At 42.4% G+C, this 25,226-nt stretch overlaps 1 protein-coding gene across 1 annotated transcript; it reads left to right on the top strand.

Annotated features, from left to right (window-relative positions):
• The first annotated feature begins 323 nt into the window (after positions 1–323).
• Clns1a (chloride nucleotide-sensitive channel 1A) lies at positions 324–23,359 on the top strand. Its single transcript, XM_090348487.1, has 7 exons — positions 324–531; positions 5,023–5,159; positions 10,054–10,152; positions 11,285–11,392; positions 14,350–14,523; positions 17,818–17,907; positions 22,625–23,359. Exons 1-6 carry the CDS (start codon positions 407–409, stop codon positions 17,883–17,885), a joined length of 711 nt encoding a protein of 236 aa, XP_090204613.1. The 5' UTR covers positions 324–406; the 3' UTR covers positions 17,886–17,907; positions 22,625–23,359.
• The last annotated feature ends 1,867 nt before the right edge of the window (positions 23,360–25,226 follow it).

The raw sequence follows: 25,226 nt of genomic DNA, 5'->3' as shown, positions 1-25,226 counted from the left end.
GCTTAGAACCACAATCCTCAGGTCGGCCTCCTGAACGGCTAGGGAGCTAGGCCTGAGCCACTCGCCCCCGGCTCAAAACCCCCCTCTGCGCGCTTCCTCTCCCATGGAGTGGTTGTGAAGACATTGAAGCGGGGGGGTCCCGAGAAGGAGCGGGATTGCCAGCCTACCGACGCAGAAAGGAAGCGCTGGCCCGCGGCGTCACGTGACAAACGCCCAGCGAACGACACAGACCTCCAGACGATTTCCTAGAGTGGCTCATCTCTACGCTCCGTGGCGCTTGAAGCTTCCGCGTCGGCAAGGTTGTGCTTCCGGGTGGCTGAGACCGCTTCCGGGGCGTGCCGCCAGGAGCTGTGCTGGCCGCGCGTGCGGCTGCCCGGGGTTTTGTGTTTATAGCCTCCTGGCTGCAATGAGCTTCCTGAAAAGTTTCCCGCCGCCAGAGCCGGCGGAGGGACTCCGGCAGCAGCAGCCGGATACCGAGGCTGTGCTGAACGGGAAGGGCCTCGGCACCGGGACCCTCTACATCGCCGAGAGGTATGGTCCCCGGTGCTCCCGCGGCGGCCTCCCTCGCCGCGCCGCCGCTCCGGGTGTGCCTGCCGGCGGGGCGGGGCGGGGCGGGAGCGGCGTCGCTGAGGGAGTCCGGGGCTGGGGAGGGGTGGCAGCGGGGACGGGGGTCGGGGGCGCTGGGAAGGGGGCCCGGCGGAGCGGGGACGCTGAGGGAGCCCCCTGGGAGGACGCCGGGCCTGAGGGCGAGGGGAGGATTCCAGCGTGTGGAAGGCACCTGCCGGCTCCTGACAAGGCATCTGGTGCCCTCGAGGAAAGCGGTTCCCTGTTTCGTCTAGTAGTGGCGAGTGAGGACAAACACGTTCCTGTCACCTTACACAGTCCTGTTGGTCATGGCGTCGTACGTTCATTCTGTCTAGAATTCCTTTTTTTCTTCTTCTTCTTCTTCTTCTTCCTGGCGGTCCTGAGACTTGAACTCTGGGCCTGGGCCTTGTCCCTGAGCTCTTCAGCTCAAGGCTACCGCCCTACCCCTTGAGGAGCCACCACACCACCCCCTATTTCCTGGTGGTTAACTGGAGATAAGAGTCTCACGGACTTCAGTGCCCATGCTGGCTTTGAACCTTGATCCTCAGATCTCAGCCTCCTGAGTAGCTAGGATTACAGGCGTGAGCCACCGGCGCTCAGCTTCTTTTTTTTTTTTTTTCTTTTTCTTTTTTCCATTCCTGGGGCTTGAACTCAGGGCCTGGGCACTGACTGTCCTTGGACACTTTTTTGCTCAAGGCTAGTGCGCTGCCACTTGAGCCACAGTGCCACTTCCAGCCTTTTCTGTGTATGTGGGACCCAAGAATCAAACCCAGGTCTTCGTACATGCGAGGTGAGCACTCTACCACTAAGCTAAGCTCCCTGCCCTTCAGCTCCCTCCCCCCCCCCCCCCCCGCCCTTTTTTTTTTTAAAAGAATGTAATTTTATCACTGCTAAGGAGGGTTAAAATTCTACAAGTCAGGTGATGAATACAGTTTTTCTTAGATAAGGTCACTCCTTCCTTCACGTTCCTCCAGTTTCTCCTCCTTTCCCTGCTCACAAGTTGCATAGCTCATTTTGTTTTTACATTAGTATATTGAATACCATGACTGCATTTGTTCATCCTTCCTCCTCCACCTATAATTCCTCTTGAGGAGAAAGTTTTCTACATTTTTTACATTACTTATTTTAAAAATTCTCATTCCAACTTTTCATAAAGACATGTACAAAATTTATACACATCATAAATGTATGGTTTGAGATTATATATTATTGTAATGTAACACCTATATATCCTCCACCCTTCTAGATTAAGAACACAGCACTACCAGAGCCTTGGACACCTCTGTTTTGGCAGTACTGAAGTTTGAACTCTGGGCCTTGTGCTTGCTAGGCAGGCATTCTACCATTTGAGCCGCACCCCCTACCTCTTTTAGATATATTTTTCTGGATAGGGAAGATATACCCTATTCAAGAATAAAGAAGCTGGGTTGCTGTGGCTCAAGCCTGTAATCCTAGCTACTCAAGACATTGAGATCTGAGGATCAGGGTTCAAAGCCAGCCTGGACACAAAAGGACCTGAGACTCTTATCGCCAATTAACCTCTAGAAAATGGGAAGTGGGCTTTGGCTTAAGGGTAGGCCGGTAGCGTTGTGCTGAACAGCTCAGGCACAACACCCAGCCCAAGAGTAGGGCAGTAGCCTGAGCTCAGAGACAGTACCCAGGCCAAGTTCAAGCCCCATGACCCACAAAAAAAAAGAGAGAGAGATTTTTTTTTTAAGAAATATTAGGAGTTTTGGGGTTTTTTTGTTGTTGTTCTTTTGTTTGTTTTGCCAGTCCTAGGGCTTGAATTTTGGACCTGGGCACTGTCCTTGGGCTTTCTCAAGGCTAGAGCTCCACCACTTGAGCCACAGCACTACTTCTGGCTTTTTCTATGTATGTGGTTCAATTCCTCAGTACCACTGTCTTTGTGCATGCTAGGTGAGCACCTCCTATAAATTTTGCAAAACATTTTTTCTTCATATTTACTAGCTTTATGATTCTTGTTAATTGTATGTTTTGGGTTAACATAAATGAGGTGAGACACAAAGGCTAAAACGTAATGGTAGATTAAGTATTGGCTGTTTTGGGGGTGAGGATGCTGGGATTTGAACTTGGGGCCTTATGCTTATAAGGCAGGTGCTCAGTAGCTAAGTATTGCCTTTAAGTGCAGAGTTTGCCTTTGTCCTGTGGAGTACAGAAACTACAGCAGTGTGGGGGGAGATCCAGACAGAAGTGGTCTTAGGGCACACCACTGGCAGTAAGTGCTGTGCTGAGACAGCACGCTGTCATCCTGGAGGTGCTACAGAACAATTGCTATGTGCTTTCAACTAAAGGCTATAATTTGATAGTACTGGTTCTATTACTAGAACTGTTCCATCTCCCAATTGAGGCCTTGATGTTTTGCCACCCTGGAATTACTTTGGACATTTATGTTTGAACTGAGCCTTTCTAAATCTTGATTGTACCAGCAGATTTTTTATTAAAATGATTGCTTTAATAGGGTGATTCTGCTTTGATCTGAGAACAATTTTTCATCTCCACATTAAGAGCACAGCATCAGGGAAGAAAGGGGAGCATACACTGCACACAGCCTAAATACATAGTGAAATCGATTCTTTGGAACTAGTGATAGTCATTTCTATCACTTTTTTCTTCCCTAATTTGTTTACAATTTTAAGTACATGATCAAATAAGTTACTTATAGAGTTGCACATTTTTATTTATTTATTTATTTATTTTGCCAGTCCTGGGCTTGACCTCAGGGCCTGAGCACTGTCCTTGGATTTTCTCAAGGCTAGAGCTCTACCACTTGAGCCTCAGCACCACTCCGGCTTTTTTTCTATATATGTGGTACCGAGGAATCGAACCCAGGCCTTTGTACATGCTAGGCAAGCACTCTACCACTAGGCCAAACTCCCGCCTCCTCTTGTATTCTATTTAGGTGCTGCTATTAGACATATACTTCCTGGAGAACAGAGTATCAAATTTGATCTCTTGCACTGACCTGGAATGGGTTCACATTGCCACTGTTGTAGTTTCTGCCCCAGGGAGTCCCAGGCTCTTCTCTGTACTGTGGTTCTGTTTGGTTGGAACTTAGTTGTTTTGAGCTAAAGTTAAAGTTGTGCAGAAAGTGCCCAGGATTTTTTTGTTGTTGTTGTCAGTCCTTGACCAAACTCCCGGCCAAATAGATAGACCTATCATGTCAGACTTTTGTTGTTGTTGTGGGGGTTTTTTGTTTGTTTTATTTTTTTGTGGAGCTTGAACTCTGGGCCTGGGCACTGGTCCTAAGCTCTTCAGCTCAAGGCTAGTGCTCTACCACTTGAGACACAGTGCCACTTCTGATTTTCTGATGATTAATTGGAGATAAGAGTCTCATATACTTTTGTGCCCATCCTGGCTTTGAACTGCAATCCTCAGATCTCAGCCTCCTGAGTAGGTAAGATTACAGGTGTAAGCCACCAGCAACAGGCAGGGTTTTTCTTAAAGATGATACTAGAGGGCCGGGAATTTAGGCCGGGAATTTAGCTTGCCTAGCATGAACGAAGACCCAGGTTTGATTCCTCGGTACCACATACATAGAAAAAAGCCGGAAATGGTGCTGTGGCTCAAATGGTAGAACTCTAGCCTTGAGAAAGCCCAGGGACAGTGCCCAGGCCCTGAGTTCAAGGCCCAGGACTGGCCAAAAGGGAAAAAAAAAAAAAAGATGATACTAGATAGAAAATGTCATAGTTTATTTCTCAAGGTAATAATTGCTTTTTAACTCGTGAATGTTCTTAAGGCCAGTTCATATGTATTTCACTTAATTTAAGGATTAGTGAAGGAATTGTTGATTATAAGGTATTTATTACATGCTTACCTGCTTGGAACACAAAGTGTTTGAAAAATGTTTAAAGGAATGTGACAGGTGATGTTTTGCTTGCTGTCAGGTAGCAAGGAACATGTAAGATTTGTAGGTGCTAATAGTACATTTATGAAAACCGGTACAGAGTAGAACAGGTTATTATGGCTGTATCAGCTGAAGGGAGGACTCCTACATCGGAGCTATTGGGCTCTTAACTAGATGAGGAGGATTTGCAAAAGCAAAAAAGGCACCTGAAAAATTCCATTAGAATGATAGAGGCAAAACAAAAACAAACCTGAAAAGAAGTGATCTGGAGGCATGGATTAGTTGGAAAACCAGAGTGCCCACCAGTGAGTGAAAGCATCACGTACCAAGTTTGAGTTCTGATCTTGGGCCTAAGAAAACAAAAAACACTGCCACAGAATGATAGAATCACACTTGATTAGAAATACAGCATTTCCTATTTGAATTTATAGGTAGGAGAAAATAAGCCATAATAGAGTCATCTTAAAGGAAACCCAGTTCCTGCTGTTAAATTTATTTTAGGACTGTTCCTAAACAAACATGTCTAGGTTGAACTTTGTTTCTGATAATCTCCTTAAAAACGTGTTTTTCAGCCGCCTGTCTTGGTTAGATGGCTCTGGATTAGGATTCTCACTGGAATACCCCACCATTAGCTTACATGCAGTCTCCCGGGATCTAAATGCCTATCCTCGAGAACATTTGTATGTTATGGTGAATGCCAAATTTGAAGGTATGTATGATGTAATTTTTTGTTTTGTATTGAGGTACTGGGGTTTGAACTCACAGCCTCAGACTCAGCTTGCTTGCAAGGCAGTTAGTCCTAACTTGAACCACATCTCTACCCTAGCTTTTTATTGTTTTTTGTTTGTTTGTTTGTTTTTGTTTTTGCCAGTCCTGGGCTTGAGCTCAGGGTCTCAGCACTGTCCTTGGACTTTCTCAAGGCTAGAGCTCTACCACTTGAGCTTCAGCACTATTTCCGTTTTTTTTCTATGTATGTGGTACCGAGGAATCGAACCTGGATCTTTGTGCATGCTAGGCAAGCACTCTACCACGAGGCCACACTCCTGGCCCCTGTTTTTTCTTTTTCTTTTTTTTTTTTTAAGATTTTTTTAACATTGATTTTTACATCATATTGCAAATGTCATGTTTAACAAACAAGTATTCAAGAAGGAATTTTCTTTTTTTTTTTTTTTTTTGCATTTTTTTAATTGTAATTAGTAAAAGGGTTACATGATATTTGCCAGATAGAAGGTGCATTAATTCACATACATTGATACCCTTTCACATGTCTTGGTACCCATTTCCCTCCCCCCCACACACCCCCCACCCGTCTTGGTTTTCCCCCCTTCCCTATCAAATTTCAAATATTCAAGAAGGAATTTTCTATATACAATCACAGACACATAGATTTTAGAACATAATTAAAATTAAGCTGAGGGTTTGTATGTTACAGATGTTTTTTTCTTCTTATGAGACAGAATTTCATTGCTGTCCAGGTTGGTCTTGAACTAGGTTTGAGCAGTCTTCCTACTTGAACTTCCCAAATAACTGGGATTATTTTGAAATACACAACCATGCTTGTCTGAAAAGCAATTTTTGATGATATTGTAATATTCAAGCCATTGACTTGATTTAATAATAGTTTATTGAGCAGAATAGGTGCTATATTTTAGACATTTAAAGTTGATTCTTTCTTTTTCCTTTTTTTTTTTTTTTTGGCCAGTCCTGGGCTTGAACTCAGGGCCTGAGCACTGTCCTTGGACTTTCTCAAGGCTAGAGCTCTACCACTTGAGCCTCAGCACCACTCCGGCTTCTTTCTATGTATGTGGTACCGAGGAATCGAACCAGGTCTTGGTGCATGCTAGGCAAGCACTCTACCACTAGGCCAAACTTGTAGCCCTCTTTCTTTTTTTAGGTTGATTATTTTTTTTTTTTTTTTTTTTTTTGCCAGTCCTGGGCTTGAGCTCAGGGCCTGAGCACTGTCCTTGGACTTTCTCAAGGCTAGAGCTCTACCACTTGAGCCTCAGCACCACTTCCGACTTTTTTCTATGTATGTGGTACTGAGGAATCGAACCCGGGTCTTCATGCATGCTAGGCAAGCACTTTAACCACTAGGCCAAACTCCCGGCCCCTAGGTTGATTCTTATAATGAACTTCAGAGACTTAAAGGTCCTTAAAATAATTTTTAAAATTTTCTATATGTTTTTACTTGTGTTACTGCAGATACATAATTTTACTTTTTCCCTTTTTTTTTTTTTCCTTTTTGGTACCTGTCCTTGGGCTTGAACTCAGAGCCTGGGTGCTATCCCTGAGCTTATTTGCTCAAGGCTATCACTCTTGCTTGAGACACAGCTCCACTTCTGGCTTTTTTTTTTTTTGGTAGTTAATTATAATTATATATGAGTCTCACAGACTTTCCTGTCTGGAACCATGACCCTCAATTAGGATTATAGGCATGAGCTACCAGTTTCAGCTTACTTTTTCCTCGTGGGGGTGTGTGTGTGTGTGTGTGCGTGTGCGCGTGCATGCTGATGGAGGGGAGGGTTAAACTCAGGGCTTTGCACTCTACTTTAGTTTTTCCAGCTTACTTTTTCCTCGTGGTGTGTGTGTGTGTGTGTGTGTGTGCATGCTGATGGAGGGGAGGGTTAAACTCAGGGCTTTGCACTCTACTTTAGTTTTTCCAGCTTACTTTTTCCTCGTGGGTGTGTGTGTGTGTGTGTGCATGCTGATGGAGGGGAGGGTTAAACTCAGGGCTTTGCACTCTACTTTAGTTTTTCCACTCACGGTTGGTGTTCTACTACTTGAGCCATATCTCCACTTACAGGAGATAAAAGTCTCTGATTTGTTTGCCTAGGCTAGCTTTGAATCCCAATTAGATCTCAGCCTCCTGAGTAACTAATGATTAGCCACTCCAGGCATAAGCTACCAACTCCTGGCTACATTTTCCTCTCAACTATTCTTTCTTTTTGTAAAGGTACCCTGAAATATTCAGTCTGAATTTTGTGAATTATGGATAAAACTGTTTTATGTTTTTGCTCTTTTGTTGTTATAGCAATGTTTCTCAGCAGATGGATGGGAGGATTATTATGTACCTCAGCTTAATCTTCTAATCCCCTCCCCCAATTAGTAGTGACATTCAGATTGAAAGTGGCAGAGGTATCTTTAGTATCTAGTAGTTAAGGTGGCAAGAAAGTTCCATAACATACTTCAGTGCATAGGTACCTCCACACAATTGAACTATTAGTGCCAAAGTTGTGTACTGGTAACACAATTCCTAAGTTGTGTTGTTGTGTTGAAGATAATTACAGATTCATAAAAATCTAGTGGGTTTTTTTTGGGGTGGGGGGGCAGTGGTGTCATAGAGCTTAAACTCTGGCCTGGGTACTATCCCTCAGCTCTTCAGCTCAAGGCTACCACCTTACCCTTGAGCCACAGCCCCACTTCCTGTTTTCCAGTGATTAAGTAGAGATAAGAATCTCTTGGCTTTGTATTGCCGGGCTGGCTTTGAACCTTGATCCTCAGATCTCAGCCTCCTGAGTAGCTAGGATTACAGGTGTGAGCTACTGCTCCCAGCTTCTAGTGGGTTTTTTTTTTTTGTTTTTGTTTTTTTTGTTTTTTTTTGTTTTTTTGTTTTTTTGCCAGTCCTGGGCTTGGGCTCAGGGCCTGAGCATTGTCCTTGGACTTTCTCAAGGCTAGAGCTCTACCACTTGAGCCTCAGCACCACTTCCGGCTTTTTTCTATGTATGTGGTACCGAGGAATCGAACCCGGGTCTTCATGCATGCTAGGCAAGCACTTTAACCACTAGGCCAAACTCCCGGCCTGGGTTTTTTTACTCTTAAAAAAAATGGTATGCTTTTTTTTGGGGGGGGGGGGGGTCATGGGGCTTGAACTCGACCTGGGTACTGTCCCTGAGCTCTTCAGCTCAAGGCTACCACCTTAACTTTGAGCCGACACTTCCTGTTTTCTAGTGGTTAATTGGAGATAAGAGTCTCAGGTTCTGGGCTGGGAGTTTGGCCTAGTGGTTAAAATGCTTGCCTAGCATACATGAAGACCCGGGTTCGATTCCTCGGTACCACATACATAGAAAAAAGCTGGAAGTGGTGCTGAGGCTCAAGTGGTAGAGCTCTAGCCTTGAGAAAAGTCCAAGGCCAGTGTTCAGGCCCTGAGCTCAAGCCCAGGACTGGCAAAAAAAAAAAAAAAAGTATCAGGTTCTTTTGTGCCCGGGCTGGCTTTGAACCTTGATCCTCAGATCTCAGTCTCCTGAGTAGCTATGATTACAGGCATGAGCCACCGTGCCTGGCTGTGATATGCTTTTCTATGAATTAGTGTATAACAGAAAGTCCCATGAAACTGTTGAGGCTTTCCTGTGGTTCAATATTCATCATGGCCATTTTGACACTGTTAACTTTTAGAGATTTAGTAAGCTCTGTCTCATTAATTGGTAATGTCTGATTTAGCCATCTAAATTCATACACATACATATATGTGTATGTATATATATTTTTTGGGAGGGGAGGGTGGGGGGTCAATTGTGGGACTTGAACTCTGGGCTTGGTCGCTGTCCCTGAGCTTTTCAGCTCAAGACTATCGCTCTACCCAGGCTTGATTCCTTGGTCCCACATACACAGAAAAAGCTAGAAGTGGTGTAGTGGCTCAAGTGGTGGAGCTCTAGTTTTGAGAAAGTCCAAGGACAGTGCTCAGCTCTCGAGTTCAAGCCAGCACTAGCAAAAAAAAGTCTTAGATTTTACTGCTCAGGTTGGCTTTGAACCACCATCCTGAGATCTCAGCCTCCCTAATAGCTACGATTATAGGCATGAGCACAGGGAACCTGCTTTCCACTTCCAGTTTTGGGGTGTTTAATTTGAAGATAAGAGTCTCACAGACTTTCCTGCCCTGGCTGGCTTTGAACCACAGTCCTCAGATCTGAGCTTTCTGAGTAGCTAAAATTATAGGCATGAACCAGTAGTACCTGGCATGTACTTTTTTTTTTTTTTTTTTTTTTGGCCAGACCTGGCCTTGAGCTCAGGGCCTGAGCACTGTCCTTGGACTTTCTCAAGGCTAGAGCTCTACCACTTGAGCCTCAGCACCACTTCCAGCTTTTTTCTATGTATGTGGTACCGAGGAATTGAACCCGGGTCTTTTTGCATGCTAGGCAGGCACTCTACCACTAGGCAAAACTCCCAGCCCATGGGACTTGGGCTTTTTTGGTAGTTTAATGGAAGTAAAAGTCTATAGTACTGGGAATGTGGCTTATTGGTAGAGTGCTTGCCTAACACACATGAAGCCCTGGGTTCAATTCCTTAGTACCACACCAACAGAAAAGCTGGAAGTAATGCTGTGGTCCAAGTGGTAGAGTGCTAGCCTTAAGCAAAAGAAATTCAAGGACAGTGCCTAAGCCCTGAGTTTAAGCCCCAAGACTGGTATCCACCCCCCACCCCCACCCCACTCCCCCAATAAAGTCCTGCAGACTTTGCTGTTTGGACTGGCTTCCCACAGCGGTCCTCAGATCTTAGCCTTCTGAATAGTTAGGAAGGATTACAGGTATGAGCCACTAGCACTTGGCTGTCTTCTTGATTTTAAAATATCAAATGATACATTAAAATTATTTTTATTCCTTTTCTAGAAGAATCAAGAGAATCTCTTTCTGATGAAGAAGACGACAGTGATGATGATATAGAACCTATTACTGAATTTAGATTTGTGCCTGGTGATAAATCAGCATGTGAGTGTTCTATAATACTAATCTTTTTCCATTTACAAAAATACATGCACACTTCCTTTATAAACCACCTTGTTGTTTTGGGGGAACATGGTTTTGCTATATAATACAGACTGGCCTTGAATTCCCTATCCTCTTGCCTCAGCCTCCAGTGCTACATGCTCCACCATACTTAGATGTGTGTTTTTCTTTTCTTCATTTTATCATTTGTAATTTCATTTAAAATCAAATAGATACTGACATCGAAGGTTGTGAACACTGTGAGAGTATTTGGTAGAGAATTCTGGTTCCTTCTATTGAGTGATATTGTAGACTGAATCTTACTTGTCAGAAGAGATGGGAGTCAGCACTTCCAAAGTGGAAGAGACTTGCCAGCTGAGAAGGGCTTATCCATCAGGCCATGGACTCTGGCCCTTTTTCTCTCTTTTTTTTTTTAATTTTTTTTAAATTTTTTGCCAGTCTGGGCTTGGGCTCAGGGCTTGAGCACTGTCCTTGGACTTTCTCAAGGCTAGCATTCTACCACTTGAGCCTCAGCACCACTTCCGGCTTTTTGCTATGTATGTGGCGTACCGAGGAATCGAATCCGCATCTTCGTGCATGCTAGGCTACCACTATGCCAAACTCCCAGCCCCTGGCCCTTTCTCTTTTTCTTCTTTTCTTTTCTTTTTTGCCGGTCCTGGGGCTTGAACTCTGGGCCTGGGCGTTGTTCCTGAACTCTTCAGCTCTAGGCTACCACCCTACCCCTTGAGCCACAGCACCACTTCCAGTTTTCTAGTGGTTAATTGGAAATAAGCGTCTCACAGTCTTTAGAGCTGGCTTTGAACTGTGATCCTCAGATCTCAGCCTCCTGAGTAGATAGGATTACAGGTGTGAGCCATTGCACCCAGCTTCTGACCCTTTTTCTTAGAATATACAGCAGCCATGAAAAGATCTCAGTGCAACCTTGACTTCTTCGTTTGTGACTGTCCATTGCCTTGGCACTTTCGGGGTCAGTCCATCTTGGAATTTGGTAGGTTTTATGAATATTGGCACCCTTGTATACCTCTTGGACCTAGTAAGTTTATTAACATGAATGTCTGTTTTTGTCATTGTAATCGGAAAAACATACTAGTTACAACTTAATGTCCTTTTTCAGTGGAAGCAATGTTCACTGCAATGTGTGAATGCCAGGCTCTGCATCCAGATCCTGAGGACTCAGACTCGGACGATTACGATGGAGAAGAATATGATGTGGAAGCACACGGTCAGTGAAATGTATCTTAGTAATTGCTTTACTGTTTTATGTTAAGCTGTTTTTGCTAGAGGCAGAAGATTATAGATCTTTGTTCTACATGAGATACCCAGTATAAGATAACTATAAATAAACAGTAAACCTATATTTTGGCATACTGTGTTGTGATAAGCTGTACTAAGGTTTAAACTGGGATGTTGAACCTGGTGTTAAACCACAGTCCAGACCCTTTTTGCTTTCATTGTTTTTCAAATATGGTTTTACATTTATACCTAGGCCAGCTTGTACTACCATCCTGAGATACAGGCTTGTAACACCACACCACAGGCCTGAGTGCTGCCCCTGAGCTCTTTAGCTTAAGACTACTACCCTACTCCTTGAGCCACCACCCCACTTCCTATTTTCTAGTGGTTAACTGAAGATTATAATGCCTGGGCTGGCTTTGAACCACTATCCTCATATTCAGCCTCCTGAGTAGCTAGGATTGTAGGCGTGAGCCGCCCCACCAGGCCACCACACCCACTTCTATTGTTTGAGTAGTTCTCTGAAAATCTTGTTGCCCAGTCTGACCTTGAATCATGATCTTCCTGATCCCTGTCTCTTGACTAGCTAAGATTACAGCAATGAACCATCAGGCCCAGCAGTGTTTTTTGCCCTGTCAACAGAATTGGGAATGGCCTTCCCAAGCTTAAAGGTAAAATTAGAAGAATTCTGGTGGAAAGAAAATAGAAAAATAGAGACAATTGGAGTGAAAGAAAAATAGTGAAAACAGAATACAAATACTCAGAAAAGCCTTATAGCTGGAGGTTCATGCCTGTAATAGCTACTCAGGAAGCTTAGATCTGAGGATCACGGTTCAAAGCCAGCCTAGGCACTAAAAACCGTGAGACTCTTATCTCCAATGAACTACTCAGTAAAAGTGGAAAGTGGTGTTGTGGCTCAAGTGGTAGAGTGCTAACCTTGAGCACAAAGAGGTTCAGGGTATAGTGCCAGTCTCTGAGTTTCAAGTCCCGAGGCTGGCAAAAAAAAAAAATAGGAAAGAAAGTAAAGTCTTTTTTTTTTGCCAGTCCTGGGCTTGAGCTCAGGGCTTGAACACTGTCCTTGGACTTTCTCAAGGCTAGCACTCTACCTCTTGAGCTTCAGCACCACTATGTGGGGTACCGAGGAATCGAACCCGGGTCTTCATGCATGCTAGGCAAGCACGCTACCACTAGGCCAAACTCCTGGCCTCGAAAGTAAAGTCTTTTAGGCATGACTGCCTCCATAGAACAGCCTTTCTACTATTTGAGATTATTTCTATCTTTATTTAACATATTTCTTGAAATAGCTCAATGCCAGGATCATTTTTTTTCCCCAAAAAATATGTTCCATTGCCTTCCCAGATCAAAAACCATTCACTGGCAAGGTTCAGTTACTCAGTTTTTCTGTTTATACCTGAGCCATACCTCTAGACTAGCATTTTTCTGGCTAACTGGAGTCTCATGGGCTTTTCTACTTGGGCTGACTTAGAATTTAACTCCTCTAGGTCTACCTCTTGAGCACTTATTACAGGTGTAAGCCACTGGGTGCCTGTACTGTCTTGTAGCTGAAGGAAGGTGTTACTCTCTTTCTTTTCCCCACTGGAATTAAATGCACCTGTCTAGATATCCAAAGCTCTTCCCCTCTTTAAGTCCCTGGCCTAAGACATCCTCATTTCTGGGGTTCTCCATTTTTTTTTTTTTTTTTGCCAGTCCTGGGCTTGAGCTCAGGGCTTGAGCATTGTCCTTGGACTTTCTCAAGGCTAGCACTCAACTACTTGAGCCTTAATACCACTTCCAGCTTTTTGCTATGTATGTGGGTTACCAAGGAATCGAACCCGGGACTTCATGCATGCTAGGCAAGCACTCTACCACTAGGCCAAACTCCTGGCCCCTGGGGTTCTCCTTTTTATACCTTATTTATTTTTGTGTGCTTTGTAGAATTTCAAATTTTTTAATGAAAGGATCATATATGTTAATGAGATAAAAGTTAAATATTGAATTAATTTTTTTTTGACAGTGCTGGGTTTGAATTCAGAGCCTGAGCATTGTCCTTGGATACTTTTTTTACTTAAAGCTAGCACTCTGCTACTTGAGCCACAGCGCCATTTCCAGTATTTTCTGTGTATGTGGTTCTGGGGAATTGAACCCAGGGCTTCATGAATGCTAGGTGAGTATGCTATCACTAGGCCATGCTCCTAGCCCTTTTTTTTTTTTTTTGCCAGTCCTGGGGCTTGAACTCAGGGCCTGAGCACAGTCCATGGGCTTTATCAAAGCTAGAGCTCTACTGCTTGAGCCATAGCACCACTTCCAGCCTTTTCTGTGTATGTGGTACTAAGGAATAGAACCCAGGTCTTCATGCATACTAGGCAAACACTCTACCACTAGCCCAAACTCCCAACCATTCAAATTAATTTTTGCTCAACTTATAAAATTACTACCCCAAGATAATACAAGACTCCCTGAATTTAGGAATACCCCCCCCCTTTTTTTTTTTTTTTTTTTTTTGCCAGTTCTGGGGCTTGAACTCAGGGTCTGGCTTTGTCCCTGAGCTTCAGTGTTCAAGGATTGCACTTTACAACTTGAGCCACAGCACCACTTCTGGCTTTTTCTGTTATATGGTACTGAGGAATTGAACCCAGGGCTTCATGCATGCTGGACAAGCATTCTACCACTAAGCCAATTTCCCAGCCCCAGGAGCACCTTCTTTTCCATCAGGCCTCTAAACATGTCATTTCTCTAGGAATTGCTGTATACTCATCTCTAGGAATCCCTTCTGTATCCTAGATGGCAAGGATGTTTTCTTTGTATCTCTTCAGCTGTGTCTTTGCTAGTGAACTCTGACAATAGTTACTGGAAGCCTCTTTGAACTGCACCTTGCAAATGCATTGTTATCCATTTTATTTTTCCTAATTGTTATATAATAGCTTAAAAGCTTTCTGTTTCCTTTAGAACAAGGACAGGGGGATATCCCCACATTTTATACCTATGAAGAAGGATTATCCCATTTAACGGCAGAAGGGCAAGCCACACTGGAGAGATTAGAAGGAATGCTCTCTCAGTCTGTGAGCAGTCAGTATAACATGGCTGGAGTCCGGACAGAAGATTCAATAAGAGATTATGAAGGTGAGTGTACTTTTTCTTCAGTGTGAACAAATGACTACCTATGCTAAGAGGGAAATTATAGAGAAACATGTGGGTACTTTGGAGACTGTAAGACAGAGAATTCTCAGAAGTAACTATAATATGGGTAGCAAATATAGAATTCTTATATTTGTTGTTTTTATTTCCTTTTCCCCTCACCACCCTGAGAAAAATACACTACCAGCTATAAAAGTATCTGTTTGGCCAAATTTTCTTTCTTTGGATTTGGTTTTAGCTTTGGCATTTTATTTTGTTCCAATTCTAGAGGTAATCTAGGGCCCCACATTTGTAGCCCCAAATATTTTTGTTTGTTTTTGATTGGTGGGGCTTGAACTCAGCCTGGGCGCTATCCCTGAGCTCTTCAGCTCAAGGCTACCACTCTCCCCTTGAGTCACAGGGCTATTTCCAATTTTCTAGTGGTTAGTTGGAGATAAGAGTCTCATGTGACTTTCATGCCCAGGCTGACTTTGAACCTTGATCCTCAGATCTCCTGCGTAGCTAGGATTACAGCATGACCCACCAGTGCCTGCATAGAACTTTTTTTTTTTGTCAGTCCTGGGGCTTGAACTTAGAGCTGAGCATTGTCTTTGAGTTTTCTTAAGGCTAGAGCTCTACCACTTGAGTGCAGCACCACTTCCAGCTTTTTCTTTTTTTTTTTTTTTTTTTTTTTGCCAGTCCTGGGCTTGAGCACAGGGCCTGAGCACTGTCCTTGGACTTTCTCAAGGCTAGAGCTCTACCACTTGAGCCAAAGCACCACTTCCGGCTTATTTCTATGTATGTGGTACCGAGGAATCGAACCTGGGTCTTCATGCATGCTAGGCAAGCACTTTAACCACTAGGCAAAACTCCCAGCCCCCCAGCTTTTTCTATGTATGTGGTATTAGGAATCGAACCCTGGCCTTCATACATGCTAAGCAAGCACTCTACCACTAAGCCAAATTCCTAGCCCCCATCCCAAAATATTTTTTAAATGTTCACAGACAAATAAGAAATGGAGAAAATCAGGTATAACTGTGATTATGACCCATATACTATTTTTCATTGTAGATCTGAAATTAGTTTGATAGGGCTGTCTTAACAAAGTACCATAGATTAAGTGGTTTGAACAGCAAAAATTGGTTGTATCTTTAAAGACTTAAGAAGTCCAGGATTGGATTCTTTTTTTTTTTTTTTTTTTTGCCAGTCCTAGGGCTTGAACTCAGGGCCTAAACACTGTCCTTGGGTTTCTCAAGGACAGTGCTGTTCTACCACTCGAGCCACAGCCCCACTTCCAGCTTTTTTTCTATGTATATGGAACCCAAGGAATCTAACCTGGGTCTTTATGCATGCTAGGCAAGCACTCTACCACTAGGCCAAACTCCCGGCCCCCAGGATTAGATTCTTGAGTTTAGGGATTGGCTTCTATGAGGGAAGAATCTGTTCCAAGACTCTTTCCTTGGTTTGTATGTGGCTGTCATCTCATTCCATCATCTTCCCTGCCATGTCTGTGTCCAGTTCCCCCACTCCATGGAAGTAATAGAGCATATAGCCAGGGACATCCCTACATTTTATCCTTAACTATGCTTGACTATGGTTGTATCTGTTGTTACCATTAATACATCCTATTCAATGGATAATTCTTCATAGATACACAATGTAGGGATGACCTCTCTGTGTATATGTACTTACTCTCTTGTGTATATATATATACATACACATACACAGATTTGCATGCATATACACACAGATCAGTAGACCGTGTGTGTGTGTGTAGAAATAATCGTGAATGTGAAGCCTGGCAGGTCCAAAATTTTTGCGTTAGGCTTGCAGGCTAGACTCAGAAAAGAGTTGGTCGACATTGCAATTTGAATCTAAAGGTGGTCTTCTGGAAGACTTTATTTACTTATTTATTTATTTTTGAGATGGTTATCACTCATAGCCAAGATTGGCCTCAAACTAGCTGTATTACCTCCACCTGACCTCAAATTAGGTGTCTTTTCTTCCTGAAAGAAGAAAGACAGTATGGGCATGTGTCACATTATACCTGGCTTCAGAATCTCTTCTTTCTTAGGAAATATCAATCCTTTTTGTATTAAGACATCAATGAGATCCACTATGTTTGGTAGAATAACTGCTATATTCAAAGCCCACCAATTTAAAGGTTGATTTTATTTAAAATAAAAACATAGAAACATCTAGAATTATATAGCAGGGTGCTCTGCCCTAGGCAAGTTGATACCTGACATTATCATATTTTTATTAAGATACCATTCATGTGGCCGGGAGTTTAGCCCAGTGGTAGAGTGCTTGAAGACCTGGGTTCAATTCTTCCATACTACATACATAGAAAAAGCCAGAAGTGGTGCTGTGGCTCAAGTGGTAGAGATCTAGCCTTGAGCAAAAGAGCCCAAGAACAGTGTTCAGGCCCTGAGTTCAAACCCAAGGACTGGCAAAAAAAAAAATAAAAAAGGATACAATTCATTTTGTTTTCAGGTTCATGGTAATGGTTTCACTCAATTTTTTTGGTAAAGACTCCTTTCCCAATGTCAGGTGCTGGAGGATAACACTTCAACATGAATTTAGGAGAGTCAGAATTCAGACCCAAACACTATAAGGAAAATGTAAGGATTTATTTTTGTTCTTTTTTTTTTTTTTCTTTTGGGGGGTCGGTTATGGGAATTGAACTCTGGGCCTAGCACAGTTCCTGAGCTCTTTAGCTCAAGGCTACCAATCCTACCCCTTGAGCCACAGTACCACTTCCTGGGATTTATTTTTAAAACATTTTTTTAGCAGGTTTCATTATGCTATTTTTAGACTTGCTTTATTTTGTTTTTACATCAAGAGTAGGTCTCCCAGGCTGGCCTCAACTAATCCTCCTGCCTCAGCATCCCAAGTAGCTGGGGCTACAAGCACATGCCACTGTGTCTGACTCAGAAATATGTTAGACCAATTTCTTGTGTGTGTGCCAGTCCTCAGGTCCTGGGCACTGTCTCTGAGCTCTTTTGCTCAAGGCTAGTGCTCTACCACTTGAGCCACAGCACCACTTCTGGCTTTTTCTGTTTACCTGCTATTGAGGAATTGAAACCAGGGCTTCATGCATGCTAGGCAAGCACTCTACCACTAAACCACATTCTCAGCCCAATAGACTAATTTTACTTGACCTAAGTCTATAAGGCAGTGAGTGAATCTGTTGCTGGACACATTTCAAAAGAAAAGGCAGATTGTACCAGCAGAAGTGCTAGTCTCTTTCTGATTGAATCTTGTCCTTATTGCTCAGCAGTTGATTTATTTGTACAGATGGCATGGAGGTGGATGCTGCACCGACAGTTGCTGGACAGTTTGAGGATGCAGATGTTGATCACTGAAAGGGCTTTAATCTTCTTTAAGGTGAGTAGCTTCTGGAATGTGAAAAGCAACCTTTTTTTTTTTTTCTTTTTGCAGTAATGGGAATTGAACTGAGCCCCTTTTCTTTCTTTCTTTTTCTTTTTTCTTTCTTTTTTTTTTGCCAGTCCTAAGGCTTGAACTCAGGGCCTGAGCACTGTCCTTGGGCATTCTCAGGGCTAGTATTCTACCACTTGCGCCACAGCACCACTTCTGGCTTTTTCTATGTATGTGGTACCAAGGAATCAAACCTGCGTCTTCGTGCTTGCTAGGGAAGCACTCTTACCACTAGACCAAAATCCTGGCCCTCAACAGTCATAATTCCACCCTCTTTTTGTGTTGTTTATTTGTTGCCAGTCCTATCTTTGAACTCAGGGCCTGAGCTTATCCTTGGGCTTGCTCAAGGCTAGAGCTCTACCACTTGAGCCACAGTACCACTTCTGTCTTTTTCTATGCATGTGGTACTAAGGAATGGAAACCTGAGTCTTCGTGCATGCTATTTTATTGTTGTTATTAAGGATTGTAATTCCATAAGCCAGGTAATGAGTACAATGCTTCTTGAACAATATCATTCTTTCCTTTGCCTTTTCTAATTTCCTCCCTCCTGTCTCTACCCCCTAAGTTGCATACTTAATGTAAAAAGATTTTATTGGTACTATAGACAGAGGAGTTACCGTTTCAGTAGTTACATAATAAATGCATTTCTTTTGGTACAGTGCACTCTTTGCTCTCCCTAGTTTTTCCTCCCATCCCTATCTACAACTTGTATAGTTTTGTTCTTTTTTTGTTGTGGGTTGTGGGGCTTGACCTCTGGACCTGGGCACTTTCTCTAAGCTCTTCAGCTTAAGGCTAGTACTCTGTCACTACTGCCACTTCCTATTTTCTGGTAGTTAATTAGAGATAAGAATCTTACTGGCTTTGAACAGCTGTTTTCAGATCTCAGCCTCCTAGGTAGCTAGATTATAGGCATGAGCCACTGGCACCCAGTCCATATAGTTCATTTTTAAGATAGTATCTGGTGAGTACCACTGCTACCTTTGTTCGCCCTTTGTTCCCCTATTTCTGTGCCCCCCACCTATGCTCTCCCAAAGACAGATAAACAAGACAAAAAGAAAAAGGCCTTTTTTGGGGGGTGGGGGGGAGTCCTAGGGCTTCAACTCAATGCCTGAGCACTGTGCTTGTGTTTTCTCAAGGCTAGCACTCTTCCATTTGAACCACAGCACCAGTTCCAGCTTTTTCTGTGTATGTGGTACTGAGGATGTGAACTCATACCTTTGTGCTAGCTGCTAGGCAAGCACTCTACCACTAGGCTATACTTCAGGCCCACAAGATCTCTTGTTTCCATTTTTTGGAGTATATTTCGATAAATGCTATTTATATGATCAGTGGTACAGTAGGCATTGTGCTTGTATGTTCTTTCCCCTAAGAGTCTCCTCTTTTGGTCTCACTGTGTGTGAATGCCTAGAGTCTTATATAATTTCTCATGTCCCAGTGCATTTTATTTTTTATTTTAAATTTTTTTATTGTAATGTATAGAGGGGTTAGAGTTACATTCACCAGATAGTAGGTGTATTACTTCTCATACATTGATACCCCTTCTCGTGTTTTTTCTCCATTTCCTTTTCCTCAAACACCCCCCCGCCCCCCATGCATTTTAGATCTAGCTTCTGAATATGAGAGAAAACATGGGCTGTTTGTCTTTATGAACGTGGCTTATCTTACCTCACTTAACATGATTTGTTCTAGATCCATGATTTGTTCTAGATTATTTTCCAGCTTATTAAAGGGTTTTTATTTTCATACATGAACAGAACCAAAGTGTAGTGGCATATACCTGTAATGTGGGATATACCAGCTATGTGGGAAGCATAGGTCAGAAGATAATGATTCGATGCTGGGCAAAAAGTGTAAGCATCCATTAGAAAAATGACCAAAGCCAAATGGGCTGTGGCAGCATGGCTCAAGTGATAGAGTGCTAGCCTACTAGTCTGGAGACCCTGAGTTCAACTCCGAGTAGTACACACAAACAAAAAAAGAAGGCTCTCAGTTTGGAAAAATGTTCCCCATCTTTGAAGTAATGGGAAACTATGTGGCTTAGCCCCTAAGAAATCTCAGGATCTGCAGACTTGGTGCTCTTTTCTTTGATATTTGCTGTCCACTTACCACATGCCAAGTACTGAATAGAAATTGAGCCAGGCATGATAATTGAGAAGCTGACAGGGAGGTTGTGGGTTCTGAGCCAGCCTAGGCTACATAAGAAAAAAAAGGAAAGAGAAAAAGAAAGAAACTATAAGATGTGGCTATTGGTGTTAACCGTTTGTTCAGAAAGACTTTCTTTTTGGCTTATATGGGAGTAGTTGAGTCTAAGATAATGGCTTTGTCTCTATTTGACTGGCCTTTCCTCACTTGCAAAACCCATGATGCATTCATGATCTCTGTAGCTCACTCCTTTTCAATTTAGGGAAAAAATAGAAGATAATTCCAAATTGAATTTTAAGCCATTAATCATAATTTTGTTTCTGACCTGAAAACAGTGGGAGACCAAGGTCCTGGTACCATCGAGTCTCAAGTTTGAAAATAACTGCATTTGCTTATCATAACAAGTCTATGTACAATCATCCAAAAACCATCCTTTCTCCAAGTTTTCTTTTCTTGTCTGGTATTCATTCATGGCTACTATGTTATACAAGTGCTCTGCCAGTTTTATCTCCTGGGCATTCTGGACTATGCCTGAAGTTTAGCTGTATTTACTACTATATGATAGGTAATAATCAAAGTTTGCTAATATCATACATCATAGTAGTCCTGACTTTATGTTGTTACTCATCTTTCCTGTCCTCTTGCCATCCTTCCATTTTTTTAGTCATTGCTCTCTAGGTTCTTTTGTTTTATAAAGCAGATGTCAAAGCTTGGCAAGATTTAAGAACCTTGACTTAACTGTGCTATCACTTCAGTCATCCAGTTAGGCTGTGAGTGTCTTCACTCTGCCCTGCTGTGCCTAACATACTCAGAGTCCTATGTTTTCTTCTGGTCTGAATTCTAGTTCCCAATCTTAATAATCAATAGCTTTTGTGTAGTTAAAAGTTTTAAATCCTTTGTGAGTACCAGTGACTCATGTCTGTAATACTAGCTACTCAGTAGGCTGAGATCTGAGGATTAAGATTGGGAGCCAGTGTAGGAAGACAAATCCAAGAGACATTTTTAACTAGCAAAAGGCCCAAAGTGGAGACATGACTCAGATGGTAGAGTTCCAACTGTGAGAAAAACTGCTGAGAGTGTGAGGCCCTGAGTTGAAGACTCACTAACACACACACACACACACACACACACACAGCTTTAAATTCCATACCCTTGTTCCATTTTATATAAAAAACTGGTCTTGTTTTTTTGTTTTTTTTGTTTTTTTGTTTTTTTGCCAGTCCTGGGCTTGAGCTCAGGGCCTGAGCACTGTCCTTGGACTTTCTTAAGGCTAGAACTCTACCACTTGAGCCTCAGCACCACTTCCGGCTTTTTTCTATGTATGTGGTACCAAGGAATCGAACCCGGGTCTTTATGCATGCTAGGCAAGCACTTTAACCACTAGGCCAAACTCCCGGCCTAAAAAACTGGTCTTTAAGTTACAAACCTTCCAAAATATTGCTACTGAGCACAGCATAAAACATTGCTTCTCCTGTCAGCTATGAATTGTGATACTGGATCTTTGTTTTTTTAGGTTTACCTAGTAGAACTGTCTGAAAACATCCTCTTAGAGGTCTGAGTTATGTCTTTTCCCATAAATACTAAATTATTTCCATTTTTACTTCTATCATTGATAGCCATGTGGCCTAAAACCAGCAGTCTCCTCTGCTGAAATGATATCTTCTTCTGGGTACTCTGTTAACTTGAATTTCCAGCTCTCACACTTCTGTATCTAGAATTTTACTTTTCTACTTCATGGGAAACTTTGTTATTAACTGAAATCATTGTTCCTTGTTTCTCTTCACATCTTTATAGCATGTTGATTTTTAGTTCAATAATACTTGTTAGTAACTTTTGTTGAAATTGAAAGACACATTTTGGGGTCATGGGGCTTTCACATTTCACTCCTTGAAGAACAGACTGTTCAGAGGACATCAGCCACTCTGTTGTTAATAAGCAGGAGAAACTCATTTGCCAAGTCACTGATGGTTGCACAGTGTGATTGATGCTACTGTACTTCCTGGCAAGAATTCTTAGGATTCTTTGTAATAGTGAAATAGCCATAAAATAGCCACAAATTTCCTAATGAGCTAATACGTTTTCTGTTCATTTCATGGTTTTTGTTTAGAGAAAGTGTATTATTCATGTTCTTCATCTACACAATAGCCCTGACTTCCAAACTATGTCTCTAAATGTTTAATCATTTGAAATTATATGCTCTTTTGAAAAATGAACTAAGGAAGAATTAGAGTGTTTATGCAACCATCATTAATCTCTAGAGAATTGGAACTCTTCCATAGCAAGGGAAGCACATTAAAGGTGAGATTAGAACTCTTGTCACATACTGCGCATGCCTTTGGCAAGGTATATAATGCGTCTGACCTTCAATTTCAACATTTGTAAAGTGAAGGGGATAACTACCTAGGCAAAACAGTTGCAAGAAATGAAATATAATAATATATTAAAGTTTCCTGGCACTGTTAATAAGACTTTCATTGAATAATGGTATTGTTGTTATGGATGTTTTAAACCTTTTGTTTTTCAGATTCTATTTGGAACTTTAGGAGGGAACTTGGTGCCTCTTCCACTGTGGAGTGGAGTTGATGAAAGGCTTTTTTTTCCTTCAAAACTCACTTGAACCAGTTCTTTCTCAAGACAAACTATTCTGAGGCAGCAGGTTGTCACCAGCAGAAGAAACTATGACCTTTATTAACAAAGGTGAATTAACATAACCAAGGGGGTGTTGTAGTTTATCACTTACCTAAACTTTCTGTGTCGGTGTTGTCTAAGTAGGCCTTTCCTTCCTGCCTTTGCTGCACTTCTCTGACCACTAGCAGGCCTCTGATGAAATACACAGGAGCTTGGGGTGTGGGTTGATCAGGGTGGGGTTTGCAAGAGATAGCTTGAATATGAGATGCCTCTCTGGAACTAAGGATACCTTTACCCTTAAGAGATAAAGTCAAGATCACAGAGGTTGTGTTCCACATGGACATGAGACTTACTAATCTGGAGCCCAGATGAATGAATTCAGGCCTTCCTGCCTTCCTGTCAACCCTGGAAAACCCCAACTGAATCCCACCACTGATGCAGTGGCTAGATTCTGCCCTGTTTTACTATCTGCTCTGCTCTGGTCTCTTAGGTTATAGCCTTGATTTCCACTCTATTAGGTTCTATAACAGATCAAATGAACTGCTATGAAGTCCTCAAAGTCATTCCCATGGTGATTGTCTTTGTAATAGCTTAACAAATAAATCTAGATTTTTCTATCTTTCTTTCTGTACTTCCATTCCTTTTTTTTTTTTTTTTTTTTTTTTTTTTTGTGCCAATCCTGGAGCTTAAACTCAGGGCCTGGGCACTGCCCCTGAGATTTTGTGCTCAAGGCTAGTGTTCTACCACTAGAGCCACAGATTCATTTCTGGCTTTTTTAATTGGAGTTAAGAATCTCATGGATTTTCCTGCCCAGGCTGGCTTTGAACCAGGATCCTCAGATCTCATCTCATGAGTAGCTAGGATTACAGGCATGAGATTTAAAGGACAAAAAGCAATGCTAGCAAAAGAGGAAACTGAGTTACAGAGGCAACTTGCCTAAGGTCTTACAGCTATTACACAGTGGTTTTGAGTCTGCTCCAAAACACTATACAGTCTCACTACTTTGTGGCCGAAAGTAAGCAAGGCTGCAGGGTTTTTAATGTTAACATTTCATTTAACAGCACAAGAGACACCAGGACACTGTGCTACCAGTCTCAGCAGCATCCAAAACTTTATCCTAGAAGATTACCCATTTTTTTCAATAAAGGCTCAGCATTTTCTGATGGGCTGATTTTGGAAATTCCACTTGAGATTTTGTCTGGAAAAGATAATTTGTGACTGTTGGTGAAGGAAGAAATTCTGTATGTATATTCCTCCATATAGCTGGGATTACAGGTGCATAACACCATTCTAGGTTTGCTTAAGATGAGAGTCTCACGTTTGTCTGTGCGTGTGCGTGCGCGTGCGTGCGTGCGTGCGTTTGCTTGTCTGGCCCATGCTGGCCTGGAACTGTGATCTTTTTAATCTCCATCACTGACTTAACCCACTGACACAGTTCTAATTATAGCCTTCTGTAGTTATGTCAGCAGCTTTGAGAAGAAAGATTTGAATATTAAAAGATTTAATTCAGGGTTGGGAGTTTGGCCTAGTGGTAGAGTGCTTGCCTAGCATGCATGAAGACCCAGGTTTGATTCCTCAGTATCACATACATAGAAATAAAAAGCCAGAAGTGGTACTGAGGCTCAAGTGGTAGAGCTCTAGCCTTGAGAAAGTCCAAGGACAGTGCTCAGGCCCTGAGCTCAAGCCCAGGACTGCACCACTGCCGCCCCTGCCCCCGCCTCCCCCCCCCTCCCCCGAAAAAAAAGTCTCATGGTCAAAGATTTAATTCATAATTATTAGCAGGGCAACATAGTGATTCTATTTGAGCTTACTTTTAGGTTTGGAATTTTTGCTTGTGTGTTTTTGATGTAGTCTAAACTTTAAAAAGCATACATATTTTGCTACCCCCAAATACGAGCCATCTATAGGTTTTTTTGTTTGTTTTTTTTTTTTTTTTGTGCCAGTCGTAAGGCTTGAACTCGGGGCCTGAACATTGTCCTTGGTCTTTCTCAAGGCTAGAACTCTGCCTTTTGAGCAACAGTACCACTTCCAGATTTTTTTTCTATGTATGTGGCACTGAGGAATGGAATTCAGGTCTTTGTGTATGCTAGGCAAACTCTACCGCTAGGCCAAACTCCCTCCTACCATCCCCCATCTATAGTATTTTAAACCAGACACTGGTAGCTTATGCCAATAGGGCTGGCTATTCAGGAAGCTGAGATCTGAGGATCTTGGTTCAAAGCCAGCCTTGGAAGGAAAGTCATGAGACTTTTCTCTCCAACTAACCACCAGAAAACTGGAAATGGAGCTATGGTTCAAAGTGATAGAGTACTAGCCTTGAACACCAGATCCCAAGTTCAAGCCCTACTACCAAAAAAAAAAAATTGAAACAAGAACTAAGATCACCTCATTCTTACCACCTTGGCTTGTTTACTTGTGGCTAGTGCTATACTACTTGATCTATATCTCCAGCTCAGCTTTTTGCTAGTTAGTTGAAAATGAAGTCTTGTAGACATTTC

Source organism: Megascapheus bottae, chromosome 16 (assembly GCF_031878675.1).
Source record: "Megascapheus bottae isolate mThoBot1 chromosome 16, mThoBot2.hap1, whole genome shotgun sequence".
Classification (NCBI taxonomy): Eukaryota; Metazoa; Chordata; class Mammalia; order Rodentia; family Geomyidae; genus Megascapheus; species Megascapheus bottae.
The sequence above is the reverse complement of the archived record's forward strand: the minus strand, read 5'-3'. Positions and strand labels throughout refer to the sequence as shown.

What these genes read in the sequence shown, in the direction of transcription:
- Clns1a (XM_090348487.1), top strand. Translation starts at nt 407, where the DNA reads ATGAGCTTCCTGAAAAGTTTCCCGCCGCCAGAGCCGGCGGAGGGACTC. An exon ending in ACCCTCTACATCGCCGAGAG is followed by an intron (nt 532 to 5,022) that starts GTATGGTCCCCG and finishes CGTGTTTTTCAG; the next exon opens with CCGCCTGTCTTGGTTAGATG. An exon ending in ATATGATGTGGAAGCACACG is followed by an intron (nt 11,393 to 14,349) that starts GTCAGTGAAATG and finishes TGTTTCCTTTAG; the next exon opens with AACAAGGACAGGGGGATATC.